This window comes from Pygocentrus nattereri, chromosome 1 (genome assembly GCF_015220715.1).
Source record: "Pygocentrus nattereri isolate fPygNat1 chromosome 1, fPygNat1.pri, whole genome shotgun sequence".
NCBI lineage: Eukaryota > Metazoa > Chordata > Actinopteri > Characiformes > Serrasalmidae > Pygocentrus > Pygocentrus nattereri.
In genome coordinates this window covers 32,376,819-32,403,749 of record NC_051211.1, presented here as the reverse complement: position 1 = coordinate 32,403,749, position 26,931 = coordinate 32,376,819, and the positions used below count along the sequence as shown (strand labels likewise).

Sequence of the window (26,931 nt, the reverse complement as noted above, 5' to 3'; positions counted from 1 at the left end):
CAACGCCACCTTAAAATCGCTGCCTCTAACTCATTGCTTTATTTTAGCTTTGTTTTTGAAAATGAGCTGATGAGTTCAATCAGGAGTAAAAACTAAAATCTACGCACAACAGGGGAACTCCAGCACTGGAAAGCACAACTTTAATCAGCTCTTCCGAGCCTCCATGATCAGAGGTGCCATTTCTTTCGTCATGACCTTAGAACTCGGTGACACAGCAGCTTCTCTGAGCCTATGAATAACAATAAAGGCCTAAGGGCAGCGCAATCACTCCAGCAGTGTATCCTCCAAGCCTCACGCAGCATGATATCACTCTCCCTGCACCTCACTTCACTCCCCCTCACTCAATGAAGAACAGAGTGCAGCACTGATTACAGTGGAGGTAAACAGCACCACCACCCAAATATCCTGATGAGACAACATCTAAAATCACTGTTTTTTTGTCGTGTTTTTTGGGGGGAAACAGGAGAGAGAATGTGAGAAAGATTTCTTGGTATAAAGGAAAAGCACAGCCAAACATCCTGAAGGGATGTAAGTAGGCTCTGATTTGCGTCAAAGAATTTGCATAATGCTAATTGGCAGCTGTTTACTTTCATTTATGGTTACTTACTATTAGATATTTACTTTTTTTATGTTCGGCTTTCATTTATGCCATTTCATGCATGCATTTCATGTTTTCATGTAAGAGTGTAATGATTTCAACACAGCGTCAAAAAATCTAATTTGAAACAGTTTATCGGTATTTGAACCTGTCTGTCACTCCTTTACTGTCTTTCGTGGAAATCCCTGATCAAAACGAGTGTATCTGGGGGCATGTACAGGTGGTGGGGTGGGCAGAGCTTAAGCTATGGACACAGCCACACTATAATGACAGGGCTTTTATTTTGAAAAGTTAAAAAAATATAGGGCTTGTAATTTTGGGGTTTATTTTGTTAGCTCTACCTTTCATTTATCTGAGCCGAGCCAGTCTGTGTAGAACATAATTAAAGTTCTGTAGAGTCTAGAATGTTTTTAACACATAAAATATTGAAAACAAACTCTGAAGTGAAGTCAGCTTCGGCTTTGGATTCGTTTTTGAACAAAAGATTATTACTTCTGCACAAATATGTTTTCACCATAAAGATGACTGGCAGTGGTCAATATAAAAGGGCATGAACTAAAAGGGCATAACTCATAAATTTATGACTGTGAGGAGTCAGCAAGTTCCAGTCAACTGGAACTCGAGTGTGGATAAAATTGAAAAGAGTGGGTTTATTAACGTTAAGCAAAGTCGTAGTCAAAACAGATGAACACGAATGTGATCATCTCACCAGGCAGAATAAACAAAAGGGCAATCCAAAAAACAAGGTTGAAACAACAGGCAAAAATCCAGCAAACAGAACCAAAAGGGCAAGGCAAAAATCAAGAGTTGGGAAAAAACAAGATCAGGGTCAGAACAGCACAGAGAATGGCAATCAGGAAAACCGCTCAGCAAGCTCACAGGGGAAACAATACTTCACAGTTTGCACTTACTAAAGCCTGAGCTTATATACTAAGCTAGAGAAGTCATATGACTTCTGGTCATATGATCAGCTGGCTCCTGGGTAATGGAGTCCGTTATGGATGCCGATGCTACCGGGAAGTCCGTAGTCACGTGTTCACCCATGGGCTCATGGGAGATGTAGTTTTTAACACTAGGAGAGTCCGTCTGAGGCATGACAACGACTGACTGGGACGGAAGTGGAACAGCGCTAGCATACATGCCAATAACATTAGCATTAGCTAACGTTGTGAAATCTTTATGAAGCAACAATTCTAAAAATGCTATATTTATATTTTAGAATTAAAACTAATTCTAAAAAAAATAAGCAAAACTGTCAACTTTTATAGCCTCATTAAAACACACAAGGGAATTCCACTGATGCCTCAAGGTGGTTTGGAAACTCATATTTCTTTACAGTGGTGGTGATAGGGACCATGGGTTGTCATGTCCACAACAACAACATAGCCATTTTAATCACTATCCAGAACCAGCAGTGAACATGCACACATCTGAGTTTTTATACTGTATGTAATACAGAGAGCAGTAAAATAATGTTAAACCTGAAAAGACAAGTTTTCTTTGGGGGCCATTCTGCCTCACAATGCCCTACATGTATCTGCAACTGTTGTAGTGTGAATAATTTCACATCAAAACAGTCTGAATGACTTTCATTTACATCTTAATCGTTTAATTATGCAGACATTTAGAAAGATTGTTGGAATATAATTGCATGATGCAGTGTATTCTGTGATGCAGTGTAACAGGAACTCACATAGCAATCTCAGTTTTGAAATACTGACACCTGGACAAGTTAATCAGATACATGGGCATATCTCTGTACTGCAGCAATCAGAAATTTTTAGGTTTTCCTAAGAACGTGCTTACTGTAATAATAAATTTCAGATAACCTGGGGGTGGGGGGTTAAATCACTTCTTATTTTTTTAACAGTGCCACTTTAGATTCATCCTTTGCAGACTCTAAATACTTCCTACATTTAGATCCAAGTCAGCTAAAAACACACTGAAAACAGGATGATTAGCTTCCAAAGAAAATGAAGACACCAAAGCGAAGCAGTGTGACGCACAAGAGCGTCTCTCGATAGGCCGATGAGTGATAGTTCCTGTGTGTGTTTTGGATGTTAAGGAAGTTCCCACGCTGGAGAAAATATGTTGTCCACCTTTTCCTTCCCCTAGCTGCAGTAATTAGCACTAAGAGAGAGAGCCTTTACCCACAGGCCCCGCAGCACCCTCGCCCACTTTAATTAGTGGAAATACACACCCCAGGGACAGATCGCCCATCTCTATACTCCTCCTCTCTCTCCTCCTACTCTTCATCTTTCTTTTCCAATTCGTCTAGTCTTCCCTCACTGCGATTTCCTAGCCATTAGCGCCATGGGCTGTTGTCCTCAGAGCTGCTTTTTGACACTACTTTTCAATAAGCTGTAGTCTCTCTCTCTCTCTCTCTCTCTCTCTCTCACACTCTCTCTCCTTTATTTGACCTTCCTCGCAGTAGACAGATTACTAACAGGGTAGTGTGGTGTAAGTGGATGCAATGATTATGCCAGAAACCCACACATATACACAAACAATGACAATGCCTGGCCACCGGAAAACTGTACTTGATAGCTTCTTTGCCACGGTAGGTGAGAAGGGTACTGAGCATAAATGAATAAGCATTCCAGTGTCATTTCCATATGGACACAGACACCAAAAACATGGAATGCCCACAAACAATGTTTATCCTGGTTTTTCCAACAACACGGTCAGCCACCCATGTTCAGAGCCTCATCCATTTGGTTGGATGACATAATGACAGCTATTTGCTGCCACTGCGTCCTGCCTTATTTCAAAGACAAAAACAATCAAATACATTCAGCTCACTTAAATGGTCAGCAAATAAATGAAAGCAGTACATGATTTTCAAGCCATCATTCAATAAATGTCCAACCATCAATCTTACAACAGTTGCTAGGAGAAGAACTGGCTAGCACTAGCTTGGCATGCTACCTGTTCTGCTCACCTCAGACCAGGTTTAATTGAGGTAACAACTATGTTGTAGAAGTTTAGATGATAACGGCTTGAATCTGAGGAAGTGAAGAGTTGGAGTGGCAGAAAGTCAAAATTAACCCGTTCCATGCTATTTGGATCTGTAGCCTCCTTGTTAGGCTAACAGTGACTTGCTCCTCTCCAAATCAGCAGCACTCTTAGTTAGCTTAGCCAGGAGGCTACATAACTAAACAATGCAATTACTGGTTTGATTCTGACCAGCTAGTACTCTGGTACAAGTGTAAATGATAAAAACTAATATCTAAGAAAGCGACTGTCAAATGACTTGTTGGAGTGAAGGAGCTGAAATCAAACCTGCTCTGTAGTGTTTTGAGCTGGGCTAAGCTAATAATAGCGCACTTAGCAGAGTGAAAGTGCCACTCAGCACAATACAGGCTTAGATCCAGCTAACTGATAGTCAAATAACGCACATTTAGTGAAGTTCAGAACAGCAGAAAAAACAAAAAGGAAATCCCATATGGCATAGACATGTACTTCTAGTGCTGTTTATAGTGTTTAATGTCAGCTCAGAAATTGTTCACAAACTGTCATCCTGCTTGTTTTAAGGATTTTGCAGTCCTCTGACGGCCCTCTTGTTGCCAATTTGAAGCCACACCAACTATTATGAATTTGTCTTTTGGGTTTAATACAGTGTGCAGTAACCTTGAATCCTTGGTAGAAATCATATCAAATTTGATTGATGTGCCCATCTCTAATGCACACATAGATATTAGTTCTGGACTCTCTAAATAAACCACTTTTCTTCTAGCTTATTTACAAGCTCGTCTGTTATCCTCAGGAGGGCGAAGACTGTTTCCCCTTGCAGGTATCGCAAAGAAATGCTGCACAACAGTGGATTAGTGTTTATGCAAGCTATGCAAACTTTCAACCATGTGAACTTTCAATGTCTCACAAGCAGTCTGAGAGGGAGTGAGAGCACAAGTGTGTGAGTGTGTGCTCTAACAGGTCCTGTTGTAATGAATAATGCATACCGTGTTGTTTGTTTGTGCACAGTGTTTTGGGGAGGTTTAAAGTGCTGCTACAACTCTTAACGTTAATATTAAAGCTTCACCAGAGATCCAATAAAACACAAACATTACATACAAAATAATACACAATTTTCACACATAACAGCACATGCACTACAGACAAAAGACACACATACACACACACACACACACACTATAAAACTACTTCTCAGCTCTGTCAACATACCAACACTATTACCCCTCACCACAGTTCACTCCAGATTTATTTTCCACATATCCTGCAGAAGCAGCACTACTGTAAGCCAGATGTACATGTGATATCAATAAAAATGCTCTCTCTCTCTCTCTCTCTCTCTCTTTTTCTCTGTCTATCTATCTCTCTATCTACCTATCTATCTCTCTATCTACCTATCTATCTATCTCTATCTACCTATCTATCTATCGCTCTATCTATCTATCTACCTATCTATCTATCTCTCTGTCACACACACGCCTACACACACACACACATGCTACCTTTTGCTTGGGCAGAGAGACATCACTGCAGCTTCAGAAAGGTCACATAGCTCTGACCACAAAAGAAATATGATCTGTCAGTCCAATTTCTGCTCAGGGAAAAGACAGCAGGACACAAAAACCACAACAAGGGAAAAACTAAATGAAATGCAAATGAATAAAATCAAACCAAAAACTCAAACAACAGCACCTCAGACAATAATGCATGAACGCAAATTAAACAGATGCAAGGAATAAAATGAAAAAGAAACAAAGATAAAGTTCAAAACCTGCAAAAAAAGCAAAAATGCTGCAGTGTGTTTACCTGTCAGGTCAAAGTGCTGACAGGATGACACACTGGCACTCCAAACAAAACAGTCTCACTTTATATTAAAATAATAAATCTGCTCTGCCAAGAGTCTGAGTCAAACAGCCATGTGTGTGAGTGTGTGGTCAGTACTGGTTGGGTGAATGCAGAGTGTGTGCCAGAGACAAATAGAGAACAGCAGTGCCAAATACAACGCCAAATAAAAAAGAGACAGAGAGAGAGGGGGAGAGAGAGGGAGAGGGAGAGATTTTATTGCCAGTTAACTAAACTGTCATTAACAATACTTTAACAAACTGTCCTCTTGTCTCTCTCTATCTCTCCCTCTCTCTCTCTCTCACACACACACACACACACACACACACACACATACACACTCTCTCTGTATTGGTTTCATTTGCACTAAAACATTTTTCCAACATTTTTCATCGCCAAGACACCTTTCTGCATCTGAGTACTGCCTCCATTTATTCTCTCAGCCAATCGGCACACAGTGTGGACACACAGCTAGCTGATCAGAACACAGCTCTGTAAACACCAATTACTTAAGTGCCTGAGTTACCGTCACTCTCTCACAGGAGAAGATGAATAGTGGATGATTGAGGGATAAAGGCAAGAAGAGATGAATGAGAGAAAGAGAGGTTGGTTAGATGTTTGGCTAAAAGGATGTGTATAAGAAGGTATGAAAGGAGGAAAGGATGGAAGGATGTATGAGAGAAAGGCAGGGTGATATACAGCATATGATGAATGAATGTATGGATAAGGGAGGAAGGAGATGGATGGATAGAAGGAGATATGGAGGAGGAAGAGAATAGGATAGAGAAAAGAAAGGGCAATGGAGGGATGGATGAGGAATGGAGGGGTGGATGAAAGAAAGAGAAAACAGATGGAGAGAAGGAAGAGGAAGGGAATGGAGAGATGGATGAGAGAAAGAGAGATGAAAGGTTGAGGAGGAAGAGACTAAGAGGGGGCAGGAGGGAGGAATGGATGGAGAAAAGAGAGGGGATAGGGGGGTGGATGAAGATAGGAAAGAAGCTAGGGATACATAAGAGAAAGAGAGGATGGAGGGATGGGAAAGGTGTGATGGGGGAGAGACACAGCAGTTGCTATGGAAACCCCAGTTGATGCTCCCAACACGCTGCCCAAACACTGTATGTTCAGAGGAAGAAAGAAAGAAAGAAAGAAAGAAAGAAAGAAAGAAAGAAAGAAAGAAAGAAAGAAAGAAAGAAAGAAAGATGTAGGAAGGTCTTTGGGAATGAGAGTGAAAATGAAAAATGGAGAAGAGAAGAGAAGAGAAGAGAAGAGAAGAGAAGAGAAGAGAAGAGAAGAGAAGAGAAGTTGTATCATATGGTGGCCATGAACATGAGGCACAGGTGACCCTGAGATTCCTTCATGTTCCTACACTATAAACTCAACTATGAGTCAAACTTAATGACCTCCACAGCCACAACCTGAACACAACTGAGCCTTTCTGGACCACAGAGTATTAACCAGCTCCACCTCCATCATTCTAGAGGCTTCTCTCCTTGATCAGTGCTCCAATATGTTACAGACACTTCAGCACCTGCAGCAGGAGAGCAGTAAGTGTTCTGAAGGCAAAATATTATATATATTATATTATATAAAATATACTTTCTCTCCCTCTCTGTATCTCTCTCCTTTTTCCCTCTTTCGCTCTCACTTCATATTGAGCTATTTTCATATTCCATATTCCTTGTTTCAGTCAGTTTCCTCTCTCAGTCCCTCCTCTTTCTCTCCTGGGCAAACCCATCCTTTTCTTTCTCCTCTCTCTCTCCTTCTTTGTCCCTTTGGTCTAATGAAATCATAGCTCACATAGCTGCACACTAATGACCCTTTCTCTCTCTCTCTCTCTCTCTCTCTCTCTCTCTCTCTCCTACAGTTCTTATCTTTGTTTAAAGACCTCAACCTCAGGAAGGACCAAACAGCAGAGACTCACCACCGTGAACACCATCTTCACTTCTAAATATAGGTTTCAGAGTATAAAAATACCAATACTAAGGAGGTAAAAATTCTGATAACCAATAAAATTGCTTGATGAAAAATTAAACAGATGTCATTATATGAAGATGGTGAATCAACTGCACTGATTTTGGAATATTACCATCATTTACATAAAGCCAATATAATTATAATAGTGTTTAATATTTGATTTGGTTTTACTGAATCGAGACACTTCTTGAAAATAAATGTGCTAAGAATGTAACACTTGTTTTCATATATATTCCAACCCATATTCCAGTGCTGTGTAAGTAGCTACATCCAGTATATTCAGTTTATTCTTAACAATGTTTATGAATCACACAAAAATAACTAACTCAAACCTGAGTGTGGTAAAATTTGAGATTTCTTGATTCACTGAATCAATTTCTAAAGAAATCTAATTTAATGACACTGTTCATAGACTTACACTCTATTACACTCTATGCTTTTATCTGAGAGATTTCTGCTGATGTCAGTGAACTTCTTTGGCTGATTTTATTGATCAGACCCTGTTAAAAACCCAAACCCAGTTCAACCACACTGTGTTTGCCTAAGACTCAGAAATCCCATACAGCCAGGAGATTTCATACTGAACTGAACCAGATCAAAGCAGTTCCTGTGCTAATATGCACAGTGTCTGTATATTACTTGGTCATATACAGTCTGCATATGCTTGTATACTGTGAATACTGCATATACTGTACATTTGTACAATACTACATAAACTTGGCCAATAAATCTGATTTAGATTCTGAACAGAGCTTTAATTGAGCCTGAAAATTTGACCTACAGTGAAGATCCCAAAGACTCCGAGAAAAAACTCTGTAATCCTAATGACAACACCTTTGCAACAGTGACAACCATCATCAGATCATAAAACAAACAGTCCCATAACCAGCCAGATGAAGCATGATTCATATCATTTAAAAGACAAAATCCTTGGTTTCCTGTAATCTTCCATCAAAATGTAATGACTGTCCCTCTGCCTCCAAAACGTCTTGTGATTTTTGATGACATCACTGTGCACCAGCTGGCAGGAAAAGTAACATCAACCAATAATATTGTGTGTTTAAGGTGGGAGACGGACTGTGAGGACCGTTAAAGTGAAACTTTAAACCCGTCCCACACCCAGCAGGGGTCAGGGGTCTAAAGGTCACGGGATGAAACAGTTACTCACAGGGCACGGTGCGGAGGTACAGATTGTCCCGGATGATCTGCTGGAGCTCGTGGTCCAGAGATCCTTTCTGAAAGCGAAGATTGAGGTAGCGCCTTAGATCCTTATCCACAACACCTCCTGAAACAGAAAAACACAAAACTCATATACCTAAATTTCTTATTTAGCACCACCGATCTAAATATGTAGGACTCTCTTGTGTTATATATTTTAATTTGTCCCAGTTTGCGTTTTTTATTTGCTTACTTGTTCATGATTTTTCTTTTACATCAAAATATAGATATTTTTAAATGTATTATGTCATTACATTTATCATTCTCCTCAAATCGTTTAAACCGTGGTCCCACAGGAAAAAAAGAAGCTATTAAATATTCAGACCTCAGTTATTTGTACTTTAGTACAAAACAGAACGTTCAATCATTTATTTTAATAAAGTATAGAGTCGCTCAAAGCACAAGGATTTTAGTCTAACGTCCAAGTCAGTAAAAAGTCTGAAATTGAGCGCAATTCTGAGCAACTCTGTTTAGATGGAAATTCCATTGAACTACATAAAATCCGATAAGTTTCAAAGCTGAAACTATATGACCCAGAAAAACATATAACATTAAAATAGGGTCCAAAATATGATCAGATTTCTAATGGTCCACATGCTCAGATATGTCCTCATCCTCATCAAGTGGCTTTTTCATTTTTGTCATCTTGGCGCCACATTGGTTTTTTTGACATGTGCAGAAAAATGTTGTACATAAAATGTGCCGACTTCCACTTACTGATAAAGAGAAACAGACACTGTGTACAGTTATAAGTACAGTTATAACGCTCTAATCCAACAAAGACCTTGTTTACGCCTGGTCATTTCATGCATAAGGATTTTATAAGAATAGAAATTATCTATTATTATCACTATGCAGGTACAGTGGAAATTTCATTTTACATGTGACATAATCAAGACAGTCAATATGCTAAGATCTAATGCTAGCTAAGCAAGTTAAGGTCAGCATTTGGAACTGCCTTGCTTGGACAGGTCTTTATACTTCTTAAGTGACTTTTTCATTCTTGTCTTCTTGCCACCTTGTTTTTTTTTCCTTTCCTGCCACTGCTATTGCACAAAACTCAGTAAATATCAGGGCTGCACCATTTAAGGCAGGAGCTGCTCATTTAACCCCTTATTTATTACAGCTATTCACTTAAATATAACATTTACAGTTCGTCTGAGCATTCTTGTGCTTATATGCACAAGTTCTGCATATGCTTATATATGCTTATATACATGAGTTCTCTACATTACTAGAAATGGACTTGACTTCCATGTGTAAAATTAAATAGTCAGGTGGAGGATCATAAGTCTCATGTAATAAAAGTAATTCAGGCTTTTACTTAAACACAAACTGCTGCACTCTAAAGTGCCTCTGTGTATTCTCTTTTAAGCCAGTGCTGAAGGAATAAAATACCTCTGTGAACAATCCCTTGTCAAATATAGCTACTTACATTACACATTATTACTACATATAAGCATTTGCATATAAATAAGACATATGAAGCATATATGGGACATATTATATTTACATCTAGGTATTAACACACACACACACACACATTATATATATATATATATATATATATATATATATATGTATAAAATGCACATGGGGCATTTTATCATTACATATAGGTACTTATATATGTAATATTTCCCAAAACTCTTTCTTTCATATATACAAATATGTACAGTCATAGATCATATATTATTATTACATGTATTACATCTGTGGAAAGACATGTCTTTCATATTTATTACTGCGCACACACACAGGCTGGGATGAATGGAGAGGGGGTGCTTCTTGAGGAAATTGCTATGTCAGCAACTCACAGAGAGAGAGAGAGAGAGAGAGAGAGAGAGAGAGAGAGAGAGTGAGAGTAACTAAGAGAGAGAGAGATACAGAAAGACATAACAAACATTCACTAGATTCATTTAAAATCTCTTCAGTAAAATTAAATAAAATCAAAATTAGCCATGCGGTACAACATGAATAAGAATGGGAAGCCACCAGTTAACATAATGCAAGTAACCACGGGACATCAGTTGGTGCTGAGCAGCTTCCTTTTAATATTAGGTACATCAGTGTGTTTGGCCAAGACATCTTATAAAACAAAAACCACCACTCAGGAGTGTAGGGAGAGCAGAGAAAGAGAGAAAAGGAAGAGAGATAAAAAGGACAAAGAGAGAGATGAAAGAGAGAGAGAGTGAGAGGGAGGGGGGTTTAGAGAGAGAAAAAAGAAGATTGTGAGAGAAAGAAAAGAGAGCGACAGAGAGAGAGACAGGAAGATGGGTGAGAGAAGAAGAGAGAAAATGAGAGAGAGAGAGAGAGAAAGAGAGAGAGAGAGAGAGAGAGAGAGAAATAGAGAGACGGATTCTGGTTACATTATGCATTTGTACATATGTACATGATCAGCTGAAACACGAGCCTGTCTGCACCGTACACATTAACTCGCACGCAGCACTGAACGAATGACTCAAAGAGCAGCGCAGTGAGACGGTCATGTCACGCGCACACACAGATTAATGGAGATGATGCTGTGTGTGAGGAAGCCGCTTCCAGAATAACCTACTTTTGAGAAGCCACACTCACACACATGCACACATGCCTGAAGGTGTTGTTCACAGCGCTCCATACAAACACATCTGAACAAAACACACACGCTCACACAGCGCCATAAACACACTCATTAAGAACCAAAGCACACATGCATGTTCAGAATGGATAACACACACACACACACGTAGGTGCTGTGCACAAGTCTGAGTTCACCCTTCATATATTTACATTCTAGTCAATACGGCTATTAAGCACAAGATATTCTGCAAAAAAAGCAGAACATAATTAAATTTTTCAGCATTTAGTGTGTCCACTCTCCCATTCCTTTCAGAAGACTTGACTTCAGATTTTCAAAGAAATCTGCAGGGATATTTTTCCACACCTCCAAAGTTCAGTCTTAGAAGTTGGGTGCATTTTCTGCTTCTCACAATCAAACACATGTCCGAAGATTCTCTGTAATCCTAAACAGATTCAGTGATGTTTTCTCCTACCTCTCCAAGATGAAAGCTTAAGGGCTGTTTATCTGATAGGGGCAGTTCTGGCAGTCTACCAGGTCTTGCACGGTTGTTAGGAGTCTCACTTTCTTTGTATCTTTTTTGAACTCCAAAAAAATTTTTTTAACAGTTTTAGAAATGTTTTAACTTCCCCCCTTCCTTACAAGCGAATAATGTTCTATCAAACCTCCTGTAACAGTACCTCACTTTACAAAGCAATGTAATATATATATATATATATATATATATATATTTTTTTTTTTTTTTAAGTCATCCTTTATGAACACACATCAGAATCACAGCTGTGTGTAGAGCATCCTCAAAGAAGACAAAACACACACACACGCGCACACACACAGGAGTCAGGGTCGGGAGTAGAGGATCTGTCATAAAGTCATTAATGACACACACACAGAGGCGCTCAGAGGAGACTTACAGGACGCTGCTGAGAGGCTCCTCGTTCACACAGCTCGACTGGACGTTGCGGACTCTGCGCGCGTGCATGCGTGCGTGCGTGTGTGTGTGTGTGGCTTTTTACGCTCTTGCGTGTCTGCATGTGTGCGTGTGAGCAGTTTTCCACAGGTATAAAGCCACAGTGTGCAGGTTCCTACAGCAGCCTTAACGGTACACACACACTCTGTGTGCTGCAGAGCCACAGAGAGAGAGAGAGAGAGAGAGAGAGAGAGAGAGAGAGAGAGAGAGAGAGCATTAGGAAAAGAAACGCGCTTTGACAGTGGGGGACCTATCACAAAGAGCTTTCTCTCTCCCTCTCCCTCTCCCTCTCTCCCTCTCTGATATAATGAGGTTCTTCATCCCCCCCTATAGGCTGGTTAAGCAACTGCTGAGTGATTGAATGACATGAAAAGTCAGCTGGAAATCTAATCTCGATTCTCTGCCATTCTGACTTTGCTAAGGACGTCTGGACCCACTGTAGAACCCAGCAGAAAGGATTTCCAACATAAGTGGTAGAATATAAAAATTAACATGGAGCTGGCTGACACTGATGCTTCTTGAATGCTGATGCTTCAGTGCATACATGTCTGCATAATTCAACAGTTAAGATATAAACAAAGTGGTCTGATTTGAAATGCTCTGTTCTAGAGAAACTTACTGAGTCAGAATTGTTCACAGCGGTGGTGATAGGAACCAGACGTCTGAGGAGTTTAAAGTTATTTTATAATGGTTATGAGTGCACTGCCTGATGATGAGACATTGTTTAATATAGCTTCTAAAAGGTTTTTACCTGTAATGTATTTCTCTACAGCCATTCGTGGTAGAGAGGTACATGCAGGGCATTGTGTGGCAAAATCATCCCCCAAGGTTTTGGATTTTAAATGAAATGGTTATACTCTATCTTGTAGACACTGTGACCCCTGCTTTCTATCACCACCACTGTAAATAAATCTGAGTCAGTAAGTTTCTCTAGTGAACCACTTCACATCAAACTACTCTGAATGACTTTGTTTACACCTCAACCATTGAATTATGCAGAAACTTTGAAAAACGGCAACATCAACATTCACAAGGTCACATGCAAAAGTTTAGGCACCCAATTATATAAATATACTTCTGCACATTTAAATGTACAATTATATGCAGAATTTAATATAGTTGGGGAAAAAAGATTACATTAAAGATATAGAATCTGCAGAAAAGCAGAAAATGTTATATTTAGACATGTAAAGGATGTGTTAAGTTATTTTCAGTAAATAAATAAATGCTTTTCCAGAATCAGGTGTGTTATTACTGTGAAAACAGAAAAAATGACTACCATTTTCAAAATGAATACACTGTTCATGTACTTTTGTGGTGAGATTTGCTTTCTGGATTCAGAACAATTTCACTATGGGACAAAACAGGGGGCACTGATTAACCTGCTGCACCACACCTATCATATCATATTCAATTGATGGCCACTTTATTAGAATCCCCTCTCTTTAAGCTCCGCCTCACTGGTGTACAGTTAGAGACTATAGCTCATCTGTTGATGCATAGTCTGTGGTCCTCTAGCCCTTCATTAATGGTTACTGACCAATGAGCTGCTCTTGGCTGGATATTTTTGGTTGGTGGTCTACTTTCCAACCTAGCAGTGATGTGTGTAAAAACACAAGCAACACCTGATATCAGCACCAGTGTCACTTCTGTGGTGAGAATGATCCACCACCTAAACCACATCTGGACAACAGTGGTCATGTGGTCAGAAACTAACTAGTGATGAATAGGAGTATATAAACTGTGCAGCAACAGAAAAGATACAGTCTGGAAGTGTGTGTAAAATCGCCTGATTCAAATATGTCCTGTTAGTCATGCAAGAGTCCATCCCTCAATGATAACGTCATGTAGGTTAGCCAGACACGCACACAGTGGTGACCTTATAGCATGTGGTCAAGATAACCTGTGTCCTACCACGTGACATCAGATAGAAGACAAAAGATGATTCAGGAGAATGTAGAAAAGAAGCTGCTCACACACACTCACACACACACACACACACACACACACACACACACACACACACACACACACACACACACACACACAAACACAAACACAAACATACACACACACACAAACATACACACACACACACACACACACTAATCCACTCCCACAGCCCTTTTCAGATACAAAACAACTCACGCACACACGCATCCCCAGCTGCTGACACGATTATTTCTACAATGAATGAATATTCAAAGAGTGCGGTATTCAACTAAAAGTGCATTATCATGGGTTTGCACCTTCACAACTCAGCAAACAAAAAATAAAAGACAACAAAAGAAAAAAAACACAGTTTGACTTCTGAAAAACCCTGCAGGATGTTGAGACACACACACACACACGCACTATGTTATCTTTAGGGGGGTTCCACTGAACTAATAGTGGACAGTATGACCAACAAATTATATCACAGTATTACCAATATTTCTGATGGTTCAGTGTATAACATGGTACAGTGTATACAGGCATACACAAATTCAGAACATCCCCAATTAACTTACATGTTTTGTAGACTCTGTAAGTGAAAATAACACATTCTTTACAGAGAACAAATCAAAATATGGCAATTTTGTGGAAAGTGTGGTGCACAATTTCTATTTATTAACTAAGCTTAACATATTAGAAAAAAACATGAAATAATAAATGAGTCATGTACGTCTAATACACTGAATTCAGCACATAAACAGCATTAGTGCACTGAAATGTGCAGAAGTATGATCTCTGTAGAGGATCAGTTCCTAGGAAATCCTAACACCTACATTTCAAATAATATTTACTTTTTTGTATTTATTTTAATTTGTACTTGAATTCAAATGCCTTTTTTATCTTATCTTAATGCCTTTCTTATCTTAAATGCCTTAAATTTATCATGTGGTCAACTAATGCTGTCCTAGAGTTTAGTCAAATTAGAGCAGGATGTGAGCCTGCATCCCTGTCCCTCATTGCAGTGAGCAGTTAGACCCCATTGTTTTGAAGTAAATGTGTCCCAAGGTCTGAAACACTAAATGCATATCATTAAGAGCTGTCACTAAAAAACTACATTATTTGTCTTTTAATGAAAAATATATTGATTGTATGTGTGTACAGCTGTTTAAAGTTGTGTTTGTCACGTACTGACTTGCATTTTTGAGCTGTCACTAGTGAAACATTTGGTACAGTTTTGGTACGAAAAGTTCAATCATTCCTTTCATTAAAATAAATGATATTAAGGTATGAATATCTATACATCTATACACATACGTACATGATCCACATATGATCCACATGACTACTGAAACATCCCTGACTCAGCCATTCAGGTAAATGAGCTTCCCTTAGCTTGTTTTGAACTGTTTGGCATTGCGTAATCTGGCAATGTTAGTGGTATACCAGTAATGTCGTTTTAATATCACAGTCAAGCTCGGTAGCATTTGACCCTATCAAATCAAGCGTCTTGCCGGCAATAAGTTCTTCACCTGGCACGTTTAACTGATTAAACACTGTACCAAGAGTAGTTGGTGTGCATGTATGTCATAGTGAAATGCATCAGCATGTGGAACTAGAGGTTTCTTCGTGCTACTGTGTGTCCTATCACTGCATATAAGAAGCTCCACACTGCCTTTATTGTCAGATGCACAGGTTCAGACCAAGCTTGCACACACATTCTGAATGCAGTTAGCACTTTGTTGCATTGTTGTTTTAAGATAAGATAAGATAAGATAATCCTTTATTAGTCCCACAGCGGGGGAATTCACATTTATTTAATCAGTGAAAGGATAAAACATACATTTTCTTGTTCAGAAACTTGCTAAAGATCTACAAATGTATGGCTTTACTACATCAGGTTCTTTAGGTATTTAATCATATTGCTAATAAAGAGGAGCAGATTCGATAGAGAAATTTTCAGCCACATTTTGCATCCGGCTTAAAGAGTTACACCACAGACCTGAAGCATTATGTAGCAGATCCCAACAAAAATCACTACAGTTTCTCATTAGACTAAATGGGCTTCTTACCAGTGTGTGTTAAGCTTGTTTAGCCTAGCAGCAGTAGCTACAGCAGTAATACAATTGAATAGGGCAATTACCAAATGATCAAACCACTTCAATATTAAACACAGAGTAAACAGTTACACACCTCTTCTAACTTCTAGAAGCATGTTAGGACTTCATGCACACATATACACCCACACACTGCACCCACAAATCATACTAGCACAGTACAGGTGTTATTCATGGCTCTGAAGAGGCTTTGTGCGTGTGCTGCTAAATGAACAGCTAGCTGACAGCAGCTTGGATTATTAGCCACTAATTAGACGTCTAGGCCAAAACCCTGTCAGTTCCAGAGGTCTATATTTACACTACCCATCAGAATTTTGAAGACACTTTCTCTGTTTCACTTTCTCACTGTTACTTGTTAATTAAGCAAGAATCGTTTGCGGTTTAGTTAGCATTAATGAGCTACGTGCTAATGCTTTGGGTATATTTAGCTTCAACACTCAGCCTTATGTTCAAGTGCATGAAGAGAGGTTTGCCTAAATAACGATTTATCGGCTGTTAAAAGCACATATTGAATCTGTTTGGACTCAAATGTGATTTATAGTGCTGCTGAGTGCTGACATCACGAAAAAGAGGACAAAATGAGTGAACTTTGGCGGTATTCCCAAGCTAGACCTGGTTTAGCTGGTCACCCTGCATGGTCACACTGGTTGACCAACACGCCAGCATCCAAAATACAACATAGGCTGGTTTTGTTGTTGACCAGCCATGTCTAAGTTATTTCTTCCAGTATTGAACACTGTCTGTAATACTGCCACTTATGTGTGATAAACAGTTGGCCTCCTCTATGTAAACCTGATTAGGCATTAATATTGTAACTTACGGTAAACCAGGAAATAAAATGTATGCTCGCCTGTATAAAAAAAAAAAACATATTGAAATCTTGACACACCAATTAAGGCTTTTCTTAGTTGGCTTTATATTATGTTTTTCCTAAAGGTGGAAAAACGTGAGGTGCACTGCAATTTTTGACCACTGCTTCTCTCAGTACCACAATAGCACTGCAAACCTCAATTAGCTGTGCTAGATAGTTATCATTTCAACGTGTACAGAAGGCACAAAGCTTACCCTTTTAAAAAATGATCTACTTTTAAGTAGTGTGGTGCTGCTAGCAAGGACAAGCTAAAGTAAAAAAAAATGCTTTTTGTTAATGTCATGATCATTTTAAACTGTGAAATCATAAATCTGTCTCCTCAAGAACTATACGCTGATGTCAAGCTTGTAACAGTAGAAAAATCCCATTTTCTACAAGGTCGTATATTGAACCATATACAACACAGTCTCCATCAATCTGAAGAGCCTTTTCACCATGCATAGAATCATTAAGCAAGAATTACGTCTATACAGAAATCAGGATCCTAAATAGAACCACTGTCTTTACTAAAGAACCCTTGTACTTTTTGTACTTACTGTATGATTAATTGCTGATTTATACCACAGCTCAGTTGTGTCTGCTCAGTTATTATTACATTCACAATTATTGAGGTTAATACAGCAGCATATCAGACTAAGAAGCTGAGTGGAAATGAAAAAACTCTACACAGAATTTGTACAATCACATTCAAAGTTGTACTGCAAGTAAAAGGCTGTTTGCAAAGCTTACATTACACCTGCATGAAATCATCCTTACAAATGCACAACAACCAGGTAACAATAAATACACTCAAACTCTTCTCTCTCACTGTTTTCTCAGCACATCTGCTTCGCTTTCCTTTCCAAAACCATCTTTTGATCGCTGTATCTATACTGCACTCTCTACCTGTCATTCACTGCATCCATTTAAAATCCATTCCTTTCACCAGGAGAGACACTAATGGTGTCTCTCTCCTCTCTCAATAACTCTCCTCTCTCTCCTTTTCTCTCTCTCTCCTTTTAAAATTCCCTCCACTCCTGACTAATCAACATGTCGATGCTCACCATTTCTCTCTCCCCCTCATAAACTCTCTAAAATCTGTAATTATTTTTCTTCCTCTCTCTCTCTCTCTCTCTGCTCTCACTCTCATTATTTCTCTCTCTCCTTTTCTCTTCTCTCTCTCTCTCACTCACTTTCTCTCTCTTCCTTTTAGATCTCCCTCCACTCTTTAGCTCCTGACTAATCAACTAATCAATGCTCATTTTTCTCTCTCTCACACACACACACAAACACACACACACACACACACACACACAATGCTCTCGCTCTTCTTCCTCTTTCTTCTCTCTCTTTCTCCTCTTTCTCTTTCCTTTCTCTCTTTTTGCTTTCTCCTATTTCTTTCTCTTCTTCTCACTCTCTCCTGTCTGTCTCTTCTCTCTCACATTCTCGCTCCTCTTTCTCTCTCACACCTCTCTCCCTTGCTCCTTACTCTCTTGTTCTCTCCTTTACTTCTCTTTCGCACTCTCCTTTATTCCTCTCTCTCTCTTTCCTTATTTTTCCATTCTCTCTCCTTTCTTTCTCCTTGCTCTCTCCTATTTCTCTCTCTTTCTCCCCACTCTCTCCTGTCTGCCTCTGTCTTTCTCCTTTCTCTCACTCTCTGTCTGTCTCTGACTGGTTCTCTCTCTCTGTCTCTCTCTCTGTCTCTCTCACGGTTCTCTTGTAGTAAAGTGTTCTGTCACCGGTGATTGCTCTAGTTCTTGACATGTTGAGAGTGGCTAGACTCTAACACACACACACACACACACACACACACACACACACACACACACACACACACACACACACACACACACACACACACACACACACAAATACCTCTCTCTTGGCTGCTGGAGCAGTTAATAGAAAGTGTCCATCAGGACTGTACTGCAGAAAAAGCTGCAGCAGGGGGCATGGCAGCATGTGTGTGTGTGTGTGTGTGTGTGTGTGTGTGTGTGTGCGCGCATGTGTGTGAGGGACTAAAAGGACTCTAAACACATGCTTCCCCTAAGAGAGTGCACCTCCTGCCATTTCTGCACTTTTTTTAAGAAAAAAAATAACACACACTTTAACAACTTGAAGAAACAGTTCTACAGCCCCACCCAACTCCACCCCAAACGTAATTGATCAAGAAATGTTCAGTGTGTAAAGCGTCTTTAGTTTTACACTGGAGCTTCAAAGCTAATGTAGCTAACAGTTAATGAAAGTTTACACCACACCAATTAGCACTGTGCTAACTGCATGCTTGAATCATCACTCAACTCAAACTGTCAAGTTGTTAAAGGGGAACCAAGTCCAGAAAAATTGATGGTTACAATGTATACAAAGTTATTCAGAGTGGTTTGGTCTGAAATGCTCTGTTCTGGAGAAACTTACAGAGTCAGAATTGTTCACAGTGGTGGAGATAAGAACCAGACATCTGTTGAATTAAATGCCTCTGAAAGCTCCCTCGCAGAAAGTAATTATATAAAATGGTTTGAATAGTCTGATAACTGAAATATTGTTTTATTGAAGTTTTGAGAAGATTTGATTTTGGCCTAAAACACGCTTTGGAAACACATTTCCATTCATGGCAAAGAGGTGCGTGTGTTGTGAGGCAGAACAGTTCCCAAAGAATTATTATTATTTCAGATTTTCCCATTTTTTTCATTATCAACATTTTATATAACATTATAAAACTCAGAAGACGTGTGTATTGTAGACACTCTGGTTCTTATCAACACTAGTGTAAAGAAATCTTAGAGTCAGTAAGGTTCTCTGCAGTTTACCGTTTCACATGGCCTGCCCACTCCAGGTAAGGGGGAAAGGACTTGCCCCAGGTGGAGGAGTTTAATTATCTCAGGGTGCTATCACAAGTAATTGGAGGAGGAGTCATGAGATCGGCCACAGGCTGGGACAGGCGGCAGCAGCAATCCGGTCCAAGAATGAGATGACATATACAAGAGGTGGAAATTAGCTGTCCTTGCAAGGTGGCGAGGCTACACCATACTTGACAGAGTGAGGAGCTCAGTCATCCAGGAGGAGCTCAATGTAGAGCCACTACTCCTTCACAATTGAGAGGAGCCAGCTGAGGTGGTTCAGGCATGTGATCAGGATGCACTTTTTTTTTTTAATTACAGGCCATTAACGATTCATTTCTTTCGTAAAAAAAGTTTAGATTTTCAACCAAAGGTTAAAAACACATTTTAGGGCTTCGTGACTTCATTGACGATCAGCTCATGGAGAAAGTTCATGCAGCCAAAAGCTTTGTGTGTGAGAACATGAAGCACACATTAACAAGAAACACTTACAGAATCATCTGACATGCCAATAAATAATTACACACCAAACCGTGTTCAAAACTGTGATTCCACTAAATAATTAATCAACTCCAGCTTAAAAAGAGCCAGCAGAGCAGCAAGAGAAGACCCGCTCAGCTTTCCCGCTTTCATTTCCACTCTTCCGTCACTCTGTCTATTTTTACTCCTTTTTCTCTGCAGAAGATTCAGTTTCAAATTTTCTCATGCATCCACACACAACATGCACTACCGTGGAGTGCACTTGTTGTATATCTGTGGACACTAAGAGCAGATCAAAAGGTGCCACGATTGGCCCCTCCCAGTCATCCATGTGCTTTAGTTTACTTCTGGTCTTGTCCAGTCTTCCCTGTCTTCCCTGTCCTGCCCCCTTGTTTCTAGACTCCACCCTTGATCGTTTTCACCTGTGTCTTGTAAACCAGACAAAATTCTCTTGTTAACCACATGTGTCTTGTTAGCTGTTCCTGTATTTAAGCCCTGTTTTCCCCTGTTAGTTTGCTGGTCTTTGTATTCTATTGTATTGTATGGTGTTTGTTCTTCTAGCCTTAGTTGCGTGTTTAGCCTGTGTTCCTTTTTGTTATGTCTGTCCCTCGGTCTCTCTGTGTTGGCTCATTGACCCTAGACTGTTTAGACCCTGATTCAAGATTTGCCCCTAATAAATCTTGCTTCTCTCAGCATGTGTGTCGGCCTCCTCATCTCTCCCTAGCATTACAGAAAAACCAGCTGACCAAGGACACAGCGAGAGAGAGCGAGAGAGAGAGAGACTACGCTATTTGGTTGTTCCGTTGGGACAAAACTCCGGCTGTTTCGATGCAGCCCGAGTTAGCCATATCTCAATGCCACCAAGCCGGAGACAGCAAATCCCCTGGCGGCGAGAGTACATAGGCATCTCGTCATTCCTGTAGAACTTTGAAGAAAGATCCTGCCTTGTGCTATAATAACAAGATCCCAGGTAAGCACCTTGGGTCTATCCATCTTGAGCAACGCTGCAGGGAGGAGCAACCTGTAGCGCAAGACGAGGTTAGACAGAAGGAATCAAGCAAGAAAGCAAAATTTATTTATATAGCGGAACATTCAGGAACATTCAGAAAACCCATTTAACGGCACTTGGTACACTCTCAAGCGCCACTGCGAGCTTCCCATAGCTCAGATGAGGCTTGGGAGCTGACGAGAGGGTCACATTTCTGTGTGTTCCTCCAGGTTTCTGCAGCAGTCCGTTCTTGGTGTTGTGGATGCTGCCTGAGTTCCTGATCCCATGGCCGCACTCTGCAGCACGCCTGTTCCGCCGCCAGTCGCTGCAGGCCCGCCTGCCTCCGAGGACGTCACTGCAGGCCCGCCTGCCTCCAAGGACGTCCCTGCAGGCCTGCCTGCTTCCAAGGATGTCACAGCCCCTTTGTTTCTGCCCGTACTGACCTTGCCTGTGTCTGCTGCTCCCCGTGGGCCTCCTGTTCCACCTATATCTGCTACTGTGTCACCTGTTTTGCCTGCTCCTTTGTTTTTGACCTTCTCTGTTCCTGGTTTAGTTTTGTTCCCTGCTGTTGTGTCTGTGCCTGTGCCCTATTGTGGTTCCTGTTCCTCTCTCTGCTTGGTCTGTTCGTGTTTCGTCTGTTCCTGGGTCTTGTGCTGTCTCTCCTGTTTCTGCTCTGGTTTCTGTGCCTGTGCCCTTGGTTCCTGTTGGTGTTCTGTGCTCTCCTTCTGTGTCTGCTCCTCATCTGCCTTGTCTCCTGTCTCAGCCTCTGCTGTCTGTCATGATTGGCCCTTCCCAGTCCTCCATGTGCTTTAGTTTACTTCTGGTCTTGTCCATGTTCTTCCTTGTTTTGAGTCTTCCCTGTCCTGCCCCCTGGTTTCTAGACTCCAACCTTGATCGTTTGTCCACCTCATCATCACTCCCCAGCGTTACAAAAGGGTTCTGTAGATACAGTATGTGTGTTTGTGTGTATCCACAACCTGCCTAACCATATAGTCTATACACATCTACTTACAGCTTACTAACTTACAGCTTCTATGTACCTGTATCAAACATATATATGTTTTTAATACAGCACAAATCTGCAATGTCCATATCTTTACAAACCTGCAAAATCTAAACCTATAACTCACTTAACCCAGAGAACAATCAGTAATAGTAATCCTGTTCAAATCAACATCACAGTAATATAATAGCAAAACACAGTAATAGAACACAGCACTTAGCACTCCAGTTGTTTTCTTTTTTGCAACAAGTTAACGGTCAAAATGAGGCTTGATTTAAGGCAATTTCTTAATCCTCAAGTTAATGGCAACAGGAGTCAATCCACACTGAAACGAGACATAAAGTCTTTTTTTTCTGTGCCATATATGCCATTATCTGCGCTAGCCTGCTTTTGCTTAGAAGTGTGTAAGTGTGTAAAGCACCCATAATACTGACATGAACAACCATGCAATGATATTTATATCTGGGCTGTTGGAGGTAATTTGGTGAAATCATAGACCACTTGTCCTATACAAATCAGCCAGTCACATCATGCACAGATAACATTACCTGACCACATCTGGTAACACTAACACTGCAGCTTGAATAGGGCTTACTACTCTGTTTCATTTAACTCTATAAAAGAAGCTGTTTTATGTGGTAGTTTGATGAGGAATGCAGCTGGTACATATTGACAAACTGCAGCTTTCTCACTCAAATGGTTTAAAGATGACATGGGATTTTGTTCTGCCAGCAGGATGGCAGGTCTGATAGGGTGAAACAAGATCTTCAGAGACATCTGAATATCAGACCCTGGTGTGTGAGAATTAGGGCTGGAATTAAACTCTGCAGGTGGGAGAAGCACTGGACTCCACCAGAATAAATTAAAGACTCTTACAGAGAAGCACAGAGAATAAAACAGATATCAAGAGAGAAGTCAATTTTCAAGACAGAGGTCAGTTTTCAAGTGTGATACCAACAGTAACTTCAGGGTCACAATATCTAATATCTAGGGTCATCAAGAGCAATATCAACCATTATTGAGAGGCAGATATGAGGTTGCAAAGAGTGATATCAAAAGTTGCTGTGAGTGATATCAAGTTGTCAGGAGAGATATCAAGTCTCAAGAGTGATATCAACATGATACTTGTTTTCAAAAGTGATAAGAGGGATACCAATAGTTACCAAGAGTCAAACAAAGTTATAAAGAGTTATCAACAACAATATCAGCAGTTATTAAGAATATCAAGAGTGATTAAAAGTGACAAGTTACCAACAGTGATATCACTCATCAAGAATAGCATTAAGAGTGATATCAAGTTATCAAAAGCAACATCAATATTTATTAAAAGTAAAAGTAATATCAAATCATCAGGACTGATATCAGGTTATCAAGAATGATATCAGCTATTAAGAGTAATATTGAGTTTTTAAGAGTGATATCAAGTGTAATCAAGGGTGATAATCAAGATAATTGATAATTGATATCAAGGACAATATCAAGTTATCAAGTGTGATATCAACAGTTATTAACAGTGATACCAAGAGCAATATCAAGCTTTCAAGAGTCACAAAAACAATTTATCAAGTGTAATGCAAAAAGCTATGAAGAGTGATAAAGAGATTTCAATAGTGATAACAATACATCAAGCATGAAACAGAAAGCTACAAAGAGTGATACAGAGTTGTCAGGAGTGATGTCATCAAGAGACATAGCAACATACAATATATCTTGAGTGAATTCAGTTTAAAAAGAGTGATGTCAGTCCTCAAGAGTGCTATCATCCACACACAGAGTACCATAGAGTGAAACACTCACACTACTCAGCTGAATGGGTCCACAGTGTGTGTCTGGACATTTCTAAACTGGCCTGTCTGGTAATACATCAAACCTAATGAAACATATAATAACACCCTGAATTAATCTCTGTCTGCAATGCTGCAGAGTTTCTGACTGCATGAGAAACAGCTCTCCTCCTGCACTCTCTAATTCCTTCAACTCCTCAACCGAGGAGGAACACACCATGACCACACATAAACGTTTTTGTTTATATGAGGATCAATCTTATACTTCAGGCTGTACTCAGCTACTGCAAAACATCTCTCTCTCAAAGTGCACCCCTGTCCTCAAAATGCGTGTACAGTATGAACCCCACCTCATTCCTTTCCACGTTATCCAGCTCCTGGGAAACTCGACTCTAACTTTATAAAACTCTGAGAACTATTTGAAATGATTTGAAACGGTTTGCCAGAGACTCAAGGGTCTGTCTTGACATCTGTGGTTATTATGATTTCCAGAAAGCCAAATTTTATCAAAAATATCAGTTTTCTGAAGGTTACGGGATTTCCTGCTCACAGCGAGCAAGAATGCGTGAAGAAACACTTTGGCTTTGTAATTTAGAATAAATTCAATTTCTTTCTGCTGCTTTGTGTCGTTGTTCAAACCAGAAGATAAAACACAACTTCGGGGGCACTTTTTATTCTTTTTTTTTCCTATGTTTATTTTCATGTTGCTATTATTGCAATTCAGTGGCAAAACAAGTGGTACATGCAGCTGATGAATGTTCTGTTGTAGGTGACTAAAAATCAAGAAGGCATGTAAAGAAAGCCTCCAAAAGTATGCTTTTAGTACTGAATTCAAGAAAGAAGAGCCAGTCACAAAACCATCATCCATCCTTAACCATCCTATACAAAAACAACTATATTTAGAATACAGTAGCAACATAATAGATTTATAAATAGGTTTAATTTTGTCACATGGATGCTATAGGGTGTAAATACACACAGTACTGCATGTAGGTCTATTTAAGAAAACAACCTGTAAAGCTATTCATCTAGTCAATAAGCATTTATTGCTAAAAAACTTTTAATAAATACAAATAAAAAACATACAGTCCACTGAGATTTGATGTGTATGGGTTAACAGTTTCTCTATCTCTCCTTGAAGAAGTCCATTTACATGTACTATCTAATCTAATTAGTGAACTAGTTGCAGCAACAGCACAAAATTAAAAGCATAAAATGTTGACATTTTTCATTAGTAATGGTTCCCAGTTGAAATGTGAATTAAATGTAACATATCTTCTTACAAGAGTGTTTCTGTTATTCATTAGCTTAACAGTCATTACAATTAATATTTATTCTGAAATAAAACAATGACTGGGCTTATGACGAACACAGGGACACACCGTTCACAGTGGTAGCGATAGGAACCAGATGTCTTAAGAGTTTAATGCCTCTAAAGTCCCCTGACACAAAGTTCATACATGGAAATCTTATGAATATGCTGCTTGATGTCTGAGACATTGTTTCACACTAGTTTTGATATAAGATTTTGCCTTTAAACCTTTTTTTAATACATTCTTGGTGGAGAGACACATGCAGGTTGATATCAGACGAAATGTTTTTGGATTCACCACTATTTTACCATCATCAACATTACATATAAAAACTCAGAAGGCATGTTAAGTTCACTGGTGATTTTGGAACATAAATAATGTGGCTGTACTTGTGTTGTTGTTATTGTGACCGCTGATTCCTATCACCACCACTGAAAAAAAATCCAAGCCATTAGTTTGTTTACAATAAAGCATTTCACATCAAACCACTCCGAATGATTTTGTTTAAATCTCAACCATTGAATTGGATTCCCCTTTAAATGATAGAAGGGGACCATTTAAGCCCAATCTGTTCTTTATTTTTATATATACTTTATTTTTTTCAGTAAATTACTTAAAATGTGCCTGATAATCTTAAATGTGATATTAATCATTCATTTCATTATAAAGACAGATCATTATGGTTTGGAGACTGTGGCTCTGTCTAAAAGACAGGAAGCTGAGCTGGAGGTGGCGGAGATGAAGATGCTGAGGTTTTTGTTGGGAGTGACAAGGATGGACAAGATTAGAAATGAGCAGATCAGAGGGACAGTGAAGGTGGAGCAGTTTGGAGATAAAGCCAGAGAGGCCAGGTTGAGATGGTTTGGACATGTGTTGAGGAGGAATAGTGGATATATTGGTCAAAGAATGTTGGAGATGGAGCTGCCGGGTAGAAGGAGAAGAGGTAGACCTCAGAGAAGGTTAATGGATGTAGTGAAGGTGGACATGGAGATGGTTGGTGTAAAAGTAGAGGAGGCAGTGGATAGGGCAAGATGGAGGCAGATGATCCGCTGTGGCGACCCCTAAAGGGAGCAGCCGAAAGAAGAAGACAGATCATTGAAAACTGCAAATTCCACATGAAGAGTATGTGCCTATTTAGGTATGGGCCTATCATGCATACTGTATGATTCTTTAAAAAATCTTTTACAAAAATGGTTCTAACTAAAATGAACTAAATTTAGAACTAAAATGGGTTCCAAACCTGTGTTCTTCTAACAGCATTCTTCTTATCAACATATCAATCAGTTCTGTTACATTTTACTGTATTCATGTATGATTGTTCAATTATTCGAATGTTATATATCTATTTGTGTGTGTGTGTGTGTGTGTTTGTTGTGGCCACGTAGTTTAAAAGAAGAGACTGTATTTCTGTAGAAGCAGTTTCTCCAAGGGCTAGAAGGCCAGACCCCCATAAAATGAACAGAGGTTGGATTGCGCAGACTGAAGAACGTGGGAA

At 39.6% G+C, this 26,931-nt stretch overlaps 1 protein-coding gene across 6 annotated transcripts in view; it reads right to left on the bottom strand.

Moving 5' to 3' along the window:
- magi2a (membrane associated guanylate kinase, WW and PDZ domain containing 2a) overlaps nt 1–26,931 on the bottom strand; it is a 310,258-nt gene that overhangs the window by 214,597 nt on the left and 68,730 nt on the right. For all 6 annotated transcript variants that reach the window (XM_037541066.1, XM_037541071.1, XM_017707589.2 and 3 more), the window contains exon 2: nt 8,553–8,669. In XM_037541066.1, coding sequence (XP_037396963.1) covers nt 8,553–8,669 — 117 coding nt within the window. The remainder of the gene's footprint in view (nt 1–8,552; nt 8,670–26,931) is intronic.